Source organism: Aedes albopictus, chromosome 3, assembly GCF_035046485.1.
Source record: "Aedes albopictus strain Foshan chromosome 3, AalbF5, whole genome shotgun sequence".
Classification (NCBI taxonomy): domain Eukaryota; kingdom Metazoa; phylum Arthropoda; class Insecta; order Diptera; family Culicidae; genus Aedes; species Aedes albopictus.
This window is the reverse complement of record NC_085138.1, coordinates 432,448,493-432,460,316: the sequence shown is the minus strand read 5'-3', so window position 1 is coordinate 432,460,316 and position 11,824 is coordinate 432,448,493. Positions and strand designations below refer to the sequence as shown.

At 41.9% G+C, this 11,824-nt stretch overlaps 1 protein-coding gene across 1 annotated transcript; it reads left to right on the top strand.

Annotated features, from left to right (window-relative positions):
* Nucleotides 1–1,831: 1,831 nt before the first annotated feature.
* On the top strand, nucleotides 1,832–11,813 carry LOC109421695 (uncharacterized). Its single transcript, XM_029874405.2, has 2 exons — nucleotides 1,832–2,153; nucleotides 10,584–11,813. Exons 1-2 carry the CDS (start codon nucleotides 2,051–2,053, stop codon nucleotides 11,288–11,290), a joined length of 810 nt encoding a protein of 269 aa, XP_029730265.1. The 5' UTR covers nucleotides 1,832–2,050; the 3' UTR covers nucleotides 11,291–11,813.
* Nucleotides 11,814–11,824: the final 11 nt, after the last annotated feature.

Sequence of the window (11,824 nt, the reverse complement as noted above, 5' to 3'; positions counted from 1 at the left end):
AATAGTAGTTTGAGCATGACGCTGAGGAAGGTGATTCAGTCCCAAAACAAAATTTTTGGTCCTTTTTATACAGGAATCAAAAACATTCAATACTGAGGAAAATGGAAAATTTGATAAAAATGAAACTAAAAATAAACGACGGGAGCGAAAATGTTCACTCTCATCAACAAGCGCGGCACACTACGAAAGTGATCCTTTTTAACCCTCGAACAGTCGCGTCTTCAGCCACCCTCAGCGACACCACGCTCACTGTGTACCACAAATGTGCTTTTTTCATGGTGCGTGTACTCAGTACACGACTCGACCGTAACCGGGTTGATGAAATATACGATTTATTAAAAGAAGGTTTTCAATTCCCTAAAAGTTTGCCTACCTTAAGGCGTTATTAGTTTAGACGGTTTGACAGTGACAAAAAAAGCACATAATTTGTATGACTTTGGACAGCATATTCGAAATCAGGGATATCGATTTAGTTCACCCAGCGAATATAATAACGAAATTCATCAAAACACCTTATGAACTTTTGCTATAACTAAATATTATTTTGTGGGCTTCGTGGCCGAGTGGTTAGCGACGGCAGTCGTCTAGGCATATCGTAAGCCTCGAAGTGTGAGTTCGATTCCCGCTCCAGTCGGTGGAAACTGTTCGTCAAACGAAAAATTCATCACTGGGCCACTGGGTGTTCTGTGTCTCGTCCGTTGTCTAGTGTAAGTAATGTGTTCAGTCTGTGCGGGCTGAAGACGGTGTGAATTGTCTTTTTCTTTAAATATTATGGAAGCCATAAGAATACCTCATGAAAATTCATTGTGTTGATTATGACAAACTTCATAAAATAAGACTTATGAAAAGTGTAAAAAACTTAAAATGAAGCATACTGGAAATGATCCATGAACATTTCATGAGGTCGGTCAAGCCAATCAATGTTACCCCGCTAATCAAAAAATCTGTTGGCAACTGGGTCCAAACCAACAAGCTTGAGATCAACTGGCTCGCATGCTACCACTCGGCTATAGAGGTAATCACGTTCAAATGTATGCGTGCCTTTTTTGTAGATGTAGTTGTGAAACTGCGAGGAAAATATTTGCACTCTTACCCCGGACGTTAGTTTTATCATTATTTACCCGTTTTACCCAAATCGATTGGATAATATTTGCATATGCAATCTGAATAGCCTTTGAATCGGCGTGCACTTTTGTGTGAGGAAAAATTTGCGCTAGTGTTCGTGTGATGAAATGTCACTTATCTCTATAGAACGAGTTGATATGAGAGGGAACAAAACGCAGACAACAAGCGTTTGTTGGACGATGATCACCTTTTTTGCCATGGTAAATTTGAAATCATTTTTATGCTGGTCATTACCGCAAGCCGTCTTTCAGTTAGTTTTCACAACAAAATTAATTTCAGTGTAAAGGGTTAGTTGTAAATCGGGTCAATTATAAAATTGACAGTTTTTATCTGTTGAATTGAAGCGAAACTCAGTCTACACAAATTTAGTGGCGATGTATATATTTAAATTGATCCTGCAGAATAGTCCATTTTACGAGCCGTTATTATGAATAAAATTTTAGCAGGAGATAGCGTCCAAACCCGTGAAAATCGATATCAACATTCGCGACTACGAAGGTAAAAGAGATTCCAACTCTTTGTCGCTCTAATGAAAAACCTCGTAAGGAACTGTCAGAATGTGCGTGAAAAAAAGCAAAAAATATTTCCCTCTCGTTTTTTCTCACGTAAACCTTCACGCACATTCGACAACTTCGTATTCGCGAATCAACATTGTTGTCACTTCGTAAAATGGCTCATAGTAATTTCAACCGCAAGCCGAATGCCGTTTTTCTTTTTGAACCTGGGTCAGTTCCAACCCGAACTCTGAATAAAGAAACGTTTTCAGGTTTGCGATTAATCACTGCAATGGTGTGCGTGAGTTTGAGGTCTGGTTTGACGGGTTTGACAGTTTGACTAGCTTGTTGCGTTCTGTTGCGTTTGTTGTTCGCGTCTGATCCGCTGCGGTTCTTTTTTCAAAGGAGAAAATATTAAAATAAAACATAAAATGGAAACGAAATCGGTAAATCTGGCGGAATATGTGCCGGCCGTGGATGATACCGGCATGATCCTGCGAGAAGGCGAATACCTGTTCCTGAAAAATATTTCAAGTAAGTACGAAGTTCTCTACAAATTCTCTGGGGTGAAGAGTCGAATGGAGGAGGATTCCGGGGGAAATTTGGTGGTGGGAAATCGGCGAAGGCGGAGGAAATTCGGCAACTTCAATGATTATTTGGTAAATCTGGTGGGGGAGGGGTCTAGCATTCTGTGATTCGACAGTGATTCCGGTGGAATAAGATGACTACGGGGTAATCAGGTAATTCTGGTGAGAAACCCGGAGGGCATTCAGTGGTTCTGGCGGAATTTGGTTCATTTCGGGAGGAATTCAGCGGTGCCGGTAAGAATTCGGTGATTCCCGGGGGAAATTAGGCAATTACGATGAAAATTTCGGAGGGAGTTTAGTGATTCTGGGGTAAATTAGGTGATTCCGGAGGAAATTGCGGAAGGAATTCAGTGATTCCGGGGAAACCAGGTAAAATGCCGGAGGGAACTTGATGATTCTGGGAGAAATTCGGCGATTCCTGTAGGAATTCTGCTATTCTGGGGAAATTCAGTGATTTCAAGGAGAATTCGGTGATTTCGGGGAATTAGGGGTAATTCCCTAGGTAATTCCGGTAAGAATTCCGGAAAGAGTTCAGTGATTTTGCGGTTAATTTGGCGATTTCGGTAGGAAGTAGGTGATTCTGGGGTAATTTGGTGATTCCGGGGGAATTGGGTAATTCCGGTGAAAATTCTGTGGAGAATGGGAGGGAATCAGGTGATTCAGGATGGAATTCCGGTGGAAATTTGGGGATTGCGGAGGGGGAATTCAGTGATTCCGGGGAAATTTGGTTATGCCGGTGAGAATCCCGGAGGGAATTCGGTGATTCTGTGGGAAATTCGGTGATACCAGTAGGAACTCGATGATTCCGGGGAAAATTCAGCGATTCCGGGGGATTTAAATAATTCCGGTAAGAATTCAGTGATTCAGCGGGTAATTAGATGATTTCGGTATGAGTTAGTTGATTCCGGGGGAATTGGGTAACTCCGGTGAAGATTCTAGAGGGAATGCAGTGATTCCGGTGGGAATTAGATAACTACAGGGGGAATCAGGTAATTCCGATGAGAAATCCGGAGGGAATTCAGTGGTTCAGGCGGAAATTTGATGATTCCGGGAAGAATGCAGCAATCCCGGTAGGAATTTGGTTATTCCGGGAAGAAGTAGGTAATTCCGGTGAGAATTCCGGAGGGAGTACAGTGATTCCGGAGGGAGTCGGGTGATTCAGGTTGTAATTCCGGTGGAAATAGGAAGTTTCCGGTGGGAAAAACGGAGGGAATTCAGTGATTCCGAAGGAATTGGGCAATGCCGGAGGGAATTCGACGATTCTTTGAGAAATTCGGCGATTCCATTAAGAATTCGATGATTCCGGGGGTTTTAGATAATTCCGGAAGCAATTCAATGATTTAGCGAGTAATTTGGTGATTTCGGTATGAGTTAGGTGATTCCGGGGGAATTGGATAATTCCAGTGAGAATTTCGAAGGAAATTCGGTGATTCTGGGAGGAATTCGGCAATTCCAGTAGGAATTCGGTAATTCCGGAGGGAATTTGTTGAATTGAAGTAAGCCATGAATTTATTAATGTCAATAAATCATTCCTTGTTCAAATCTGGCCACAACCAAACGTGTCTTTACTAACAGGTTATGGGCAACACGCACCATAGCTACGCAGGGATGGCATTCCGCACAACCTTCCTTTTGCATTGGGGTCATTTTTGGCCAATTGGCACATTAATTTGACTGTCGTGTCGTAGCCAAACAAGTTAGAGACCTGAAATTTTCTGACTTTTCCTAACTTTTGAAAACGAGTATTTTCGAGCTATAATCCGCTTTTAGCGACATCTAGGAAAAGAGCAACAAAAAAAGTAACACATTTGGCATAAAGAAGTCAAAAATGGCCAATAACTTTGACACGCTCCCAAAAAGCCATGTCCGATCCGATTTCCATTCTCTTAGGCTTAAATGAAAGATATAAGTTCCAAGAATCAGACCGTGACTAATTCGTGGCCATTTCGGGACACGGGCCCCTGTAACCGGTTCCGGAAGGTGCCCACAGGGTACATATAAAGATTTTAGTGCAGAGGATCGTTTCGACGATTCAAATGCCGTATATTTTTTCATCTAGAACCAGAAAAGCAGCGCGATAATTAGGGCATGAGCACATTAACCATATCGAGATATTCTGGTGAGAACCGGAGAGGCTGGAGAGGCCGCTTTGAGCCAACTTTTCAAACTAGTCATATGACGGCTCTATCTTTATGGTTTTTCATACCAATTACGGTGATAATCCCCCTGCGGCCACTGGAACGTGACATAAAGAAACATGTCAGGAGATGGGGGATGTATGATGGGACAGAGATGGGATTCCTCCAAGGATTCCCTCAGAAATTCCTCCAAGGTTTCCTTCAAGAAATCCTCCAGGATTGCTTCAAATAACTCTCAAAGATTCCTGCTAAAATTCCTCCAGGGATTCCTTCAGGAATTCCTCCAGGGAATCCTTCAGAGATTTCTCCAGGGATTCCTCCAGGAATTCCCCCAAAGATACCCCCAGGAATTCTCACAGACATTCTTTCAGGGATTCCTCTAGGAATTCCTCCAGGGATTCGTTTAGGAATTCCTCCAGGGATTCCTCGAGAGATTTATCCAGGGGTTCCTCCAGGAATACCTCCAGGGATTCCTCCACAAATTCTTCCAGACGTTCCTCCAGAGATTCCTCCAAGGATTCCTTCACGAATACCTCCAAGCATTCCTCCAGGGATTTCTTCAGAGATTCCTGCAGAGATTTCTCCAAAAATTCCTCCAGGGATTCCTCCTAAATTTTTCAGGAATTCCTCCAAATATTCTTCCAGGAATTTCGCAAGAGTACGTCCCAGAAATCCTCCAGGGATTCCTCCAGAGATTCCTCCAAGAAATCCTCCAAGGTTCCTTTAGAGTTTCTTCCAGGAATTCCTGCAGGATATCCTCTAATGATGTCTCCAGGAATTTGTTCAAAATTGTCTTGAGAGATTTCTCCAGAAATAACTCCAGGGATCATTTCAGGACTTTATAAAATGATTCCTCCTGTGATTCTTCCAGGAATTCTCCAGGACTTCCTTCTGTAATTTATCCAGAAATTCCTCCAGATTACTCCAGGAATTCCTCCAAGGATCTACTCAGGAATTCATCTAAGGATTCTTTCAAGGATTCCTCCAGGGATTTCCTCTAGGGATACCTCAAGGAGTTCTTCTAGGGTTTACTCAAGGAATTCCTCCAAAGGTACCTCCAGGAGTTCTCACAGACATTCATCCAGAAATTCCTCCAGAAATTCCTCCAGGAATTTCTCCACGGATATCTCAAGGAATTTTTCCAGGGATTCCTCCAGAGATTCCTCCAAGAATTACTCCAGGGATTACTTCCAGAATTTCTCTAAAGATACCCCAGGAAATCTCACAGACATTCTTCCAGGAATTCCTCCAGGACTTCCTCCACGCGTTGCTCCAGAGATTCCTTTAGGAATTCCTCCGGGGATTTACTCAGAAATTCATCTAAGGATTCCTTCCAGGACATCCAGGAATACGTCCAAGAATTCCTTCATGGATTCCTCCAGAGATACCTATAGATTCCAAAAATACTTCCAGGAATTTTAACAGACATTCTTCCAGGGATTTACTCAGGAATTCATCTAAGCATTCCCCCAGGAATTCGTCCAAGAATTCCTCCAGGGATACCTACAGGAATTCTTGCAGGTGTTCCTATCGGAATTGCTCTAAAGATACCTCCAGGAATTCTCACAGACAATCCTTCAGGGATTCCTCCAGCAATTTCTCCAGGGATTCCTCCTCGAATTCCTCGAGGAATTCCTACAGGCAGTCCTCCAGGGATTCTTTCAAACGTTCCTCCAAGGATTTATCCAAGAATTCTGTCGGGGTTCCTCCAGGGATTCTTCCAGAGATTTCTCAAAGGAATTCTTGAGGAATTCCTTCTCAAATCCCTCCAAGAATTCCTCCAAGAAGTCCTCCAAGAATTCTTCCGGGAAATCCTCCAGAGATTCAACCAGAAATACCACCTAGGATTCCTCCAGGGATTCTTTCTGCAATTCCTCTAAGGATTCCTTCAAGAATCCCTTCAGGAATTCTTCCAAGAAATCTTCCAGGAGTTCCTCCAGATATTCCTTCAAGAAATCCTCCAGGGTTTCCTTTAGGAATTCCTCCAGGGATTCCTTCAAAAACTCCTCAACGGATTCCTCCAGGAATTCTTACAGACATTTTTCCAAGGATTCTTCCAGGAATTCGTTCAGGGATTTGTCCACGAATTTCTTCAGGGATTTCCCCAGGAATTCTTTCAGACGTTCCTCCAAGGATTCCTCAAGGAATTCCTTCGAAATTCCTCCAGGATTTTTTCCAGGAATTTCTCTGAAAACATTCTTTAGGTATTCCTTCATGAATTCCTGCAAGAATTCCTGCAGGAAGTCCTCCAAGAGTTCCTTCAAGAATTCCTCCAGGGATTCCTCCAGAGATTGCTCCAAGAAATCCTTCAGGGATTCATTCAGTATTCCGCTAAGGATTCCTTCAGGAAATTCTTTAAGAAATCCTCCAGGGATTTCTCCAGAGTTTCCTCCAGAAATTCCTCCAGAGATTCAACCAGGAATACCTCCAGGGATTTCTAAAGGAATTCCTTCAAGGATTCCTCCAGCAATTTCATCAGGAAATCTCGAAGAATTTCTAGAGGAATCTTTGAAGGAATTCCTCAAGGGATCCCTGAAGGAATTCCTGAACGAATCCGATGAGGAATCCCTGGAGGAATCCTTGGGGGAATTCGAGGAGTAATCCTTGAAGAAATTTCTGGAGGAATCCTTGGAGGAATTTTCTGGAGGAATCCTTGAATAAATTCGTGGAGGAATGTTTGAAGGAATTCCTGGTGGAATCCTTGAAGAAATTCCCTGGGGAATCCTTGAAGAAATTTCTGGGGAAATCCTTGAAGAAATTCCTGGAGGAATCCTTGAAGTAATTCTTGGAGGAATTCTTGAAGGAATTTCTGAAGGAATTCTTGAAGGCATTCCATGAGGAATCTTTGAAAGAACTCCCGGAGGAATCTTTGAATCAATTCCTGGAGAAATAATTGAAAAAATTCCTGGAGGAATGCTTGAAGCAATACCTGGAGAAATAAATGAAAAAAACCTGGAGGAATCCTTGAAGAAATTCCTGGAGAAATCCTTGAAGGAATTCCTCGCGAAACCTTTGAAGAAATTCCTGGAGAAATCCCTGGAGGAATGCTTGAAGGAATTTCTGAAGGAATCGTTGAATGTATTCCCAGAGAAATCTTTGGAGGAACTCCTAGAGGAATCCGTGAATGAATTCCCTGAGGAATCTTCGGAGGAACTCCTAGAGGAATCCTTGAAGTAATTCCTGGAGGAATGCTTGTATGAATTCCTGGAGGAATCCTTGAAGAAATTCTTGGTGAAATCTTAAAAGAAATTCCTGGAGGAATCCTTGAAGGAATTTCTGGAGGAATCTACCTGAAGGAATTCGTGGAGGAATGCTTGAAGGAATTCCTGGAAGAAACCAGGAAGAAATTCTTTTAGGAATCCCAGAAGGAATTCCTGGAGGAATCTCCTTGAAGGAATTCCTGGAGAAATACTTGAAGGAATTTTTGGAGGAATCCCTGAAGGAATTCCTGGAGGAATTCCTGAAGGAATCCTTGGAGGTATTTCTGGACGAGCCTCTAGAGGAATTTATGGAAAAATTTCTGAAGGATTTTTTAGAGGAATTCCTTGGGGAATCTCTTTGGAAGCTTTTGGAGAAGTTCTTGGGGATTTCTTGAAAATCTCATGAGCAATCTTTGAAGGAATTCCTTAACGAATACCTGGAGGAATCCCTAGAGGCACTCCTGAAAAAATTCTGGAGGAATTTCGTGAGGAATTCCGGGACGAATACTTGAAAGAATCTTTCGAGCGATTTCTGCAGGAATCTCCGAGGGAATTAATGAAAGAATCTGTGGATGAATTTCTGGAAGAATCTCTGAAAGAGTTCCTGGGTGAGTCCCCAAAGAAGTACCTGGAAGAATCCCTCGAAACATTCCTGGATGAGTCCCTGGTGAAATTCTTGAAGGTTTTTCTGGAGGAATTCGTGGAGTATTACCTGTAGAAAATTTTGGATGAATTTCTTCGGGAATTCTTAGAGGATATCCTGTAGGGATCCTAGTCGGAGTTTGTGGAGGAATCTCTGGGAGAATTTCTTGAGGATTTCCTGAATGAACTCTTAGAAAAATTGTTGAAAGAATTCGTGGTGTATTTCATGGAAGAATCTCTGGGAATTCTTCCCAGGAGAACGGGAGGGATTTCTGCAGGAATTCCTTCAGGAATCGCCTAAGAATTTTTGGAGTGATTTCCGGGAAATTCCTAAAAGAACCACTGGAGGATTTCCTAGAGCAATCTCGATGGGAATTTCTGGAGAAATTCCTGGAGGAATTCTTTTAGGAATAAATGATGAATTCCTTGAGAAATTACTGGAGGATTTTCTCCACCAATACTGGAGGAATCTCTGGAGGAATTCCTTGAGCAATTCTTGGAAGAATCCCTAGAGACATTTCAGGATGAATATTCGAAGGCATTCTGGGACTTCTGGAGGAATCGCTGGAACAACTCTGGAAAAATTCCTAAAGGAGTTTTTTGAGGAAGAACTGGAGGAAAACTTTAGAGAAATAACTGGAGGAATCGATATAGTAATTATCGGCGGAATCCTTAGAGAAATTTCGAGAATTTCCAGAGGAATTCTAGTATGTATCTATGGAACATTTGCTGGTAGTAAACCGAAGGAAATTTCCTGGGGGAGTTTCTGGAGGTATCCTTGAAGGAATTCGTAATGAAATGGTATGCTCAGAATGTTCTCCAAACATGTTTCTTCATGTCACATTCCAGTGGCCGCGTTTGTACCAGTTCTATCAATGGTGCATTTGCGGATTATCGCTGTTATGTGTATGAAAAACCATAAAGTTAGAGCCGTCACATGACTAGTTTTGTAATGTGATCAAAATTTCCTTGATACTGAAGAAAAGTGAGATCAAAACAGTCTCTCCAGCCTCTCCGGGTCTCACCGGAACCGATTCCGGATTATCCGGATGTGGTCAATGCGCTCATGCCCTAATTTTCGCGCTGCCTTTCAGGTTCTAGATGAGAAAAGGAGGAATTCCTGAAGAAATTTTTGGGAAAATCTCTAAAGAGACTCCTGGAGGAATTCTTGAATTAGACCCAGAAGGAATTTCTTGAGGATTTCCTGAAAGAACGCTTGGAGGAATTTCTAGAGGATTCCCTGGTGGAGTTTCTGAGAATATCCCTTGAAAAAATCGTGGAGAAATTCATGAAGCAATTCCTGGACTATTCTCTGAAGAAATTTCTGGAGGAGTGTGTGGAGGAATCCCTGAAAAAATCCTAAAAGTATTCTTGGAGAATTTCCTGGAAGAATCCATGAAGAAATCCCTGGAGGATTTCCAGGAGAAGTTCCTGGACGAATTTCTGAAGGATACCAGGAGCAATTCCTGAGAAATTCCTGGAGCGATTCCGGTAGAAATTTCTGGGGTATATCCTGGAGGTATTTCTGGAGCAGTTCCTGAGGGAATTCCTGGATAAAATCTCGGAGGAATGAATGGAGGAGTTCTGAGAGGTATTCCTGTGGAAATTGCTGGAGGACACGCTAGAGGAATTCTTGAAAGAATTACTGGATGAATATCTAGAAGAATCTCCAAAGGAAATCTGAGAGATTTCTATTTCTGTTGTTTTTCTATTTCTGAAAAAATTCCTGGAGGAATTTCTAGTGGAATTGCTAGTAGAATTGCTGGAGAAATTCTCGAAGGAATACCTAAAGGAATCTCTGGGGGTATCCTTGAAGAAATTTGTTATGAAATCTCTGGAGAAATTTCTGGAGGAATTCCTGGTAGAATACCTGGAGGAATCTCTGAAAAATTCCGGAAGGTATTCCTGGAAGAATTTCTGAAGCAATCCTTAGAGGATTTCCTGGGAGAAACCTTGGGGAAACTTCTGGAGGTTTTCCTGGAAGAATCTTCGAAGTATTTCCTGAAGAGATTTTATGGAAAATTCTCTGGAAGAATCCCTTAAGCAATTCCTGATGGAATCTCAGAAGAAATTCCTGGAGAAATCCCTAAAGGAATTGCTGACATGATTTCTGAAGGATGTCCAGGAACAATTCCTGAAGAAATAATTAGAGAAATTCGTGGAGGAATTCTTGGAGAAATTCTTAGAGGATTTGTTGATTTCGAGTGGATTTCGGTGATTCTGGGGAATATAATAATTTCGGGAAAATCTGGGGGTTCTGGCGGAATTTTGGGAATTGGGTTTCAATGTGCCATTATTAACAACTTTCTCAACACCTCCATTGTGACTTCATCTCCTACAAACTTTCACTTAATATGTTCTATTCAATGTTTATGATTGTAATTGTTATCTTCACAGATGGTGAAATTGTTCAGGCCAGGTTTGATGATGTTGCAAAATCGTACGGATTGGAGGAGGGAAATCCAAGTCCTGCTACATCGCAGCTGTGCAAAACAGTAGTAACTTGGTCAGAAGACCAAACTCGTCTACTGTTATCTCTCTATCGGGACAAGATGGAGGAAATTGGGCCCTTGAAGCGGTATAGAAACAAAAAAGAAATGTGGGAGAGTATTTCGAAGGAAATTGCTGAGCAGCTTGGCGTCTCCTTCACTGCGTCTCAAGTTGAGAATCGATTCAAAAATGTTGCGAAGAAAAACAAGGATTGCATAAAAAACAACCGAACATCGGGAAGCTCAATTATTCAGACACCGTTTGATAAAGAGATGTCCCAAATTGCGGCGCTGGACGACTCCATTGAGCCGGAAATCATATTGACACCAACCTTTATAAGAAGAAAAACATGCACTAACGTAGCTCCGGAAGCCAAAAAGCGGAAGAAAGAATCAGGTTCAGATACGCCAACCGAAAACGAAGATCCGGCAACACCATCAACGTCCTACGCAAAAAGAGAAAAGGACCTAAATGCTCAACTCCTTGAAGAATATAAAGCAGAATGTACTCGGAAAGCCGAGAGGGAAAGGCAGAAAATGGAACGGCATAAGGAAAAAATGGAAAAGCTCGACCAATTGACCCACATCTTGACGGAATTATCAAAGAAAATTTAGTTAAGTTTCTTTTAACACTTCCTAAAACAGAATTTCGAAAACTTGTAGAGCACGTTTTAATCTGTTGTTTTGTTTTTTAATTTTTAAATCAATAAACACAATTCATTGAATATTTACTACATGGTTTGATTTAATATCTATACACGAAAGAAAAAATAGACCTTTCCCTGAAGGAATTCCGGAGAGAATCCCTGGAGAAATTACCGAAGGGATCCCTTGAAGAATTCCCGAAAGATTCCTTAGAGAAATCCTTAAAAGTATTCCTGGAGGAATGCCCGAAAGAATCGCTGGAGGAATGACAGAAGGAATCACTGTGGGAATCCCTGGAAAAAATTCCTGAAGGAATTGAGAATTCCTTTTGGGGTTTCTTCGAGAATTTCTCCAGCGGTTTCTTCGGGAATTCCTCCAGTGATTCTTTCGGGCATTTCTCCAGGAATACTTTTAGGGATTTCTCTAGGGAATCGTGGGGAATCCTTGGAGGAATTCCGGAGACAATCCCTGGAAGAATTCCCGAAGGAATCCTAGGCATTCCCG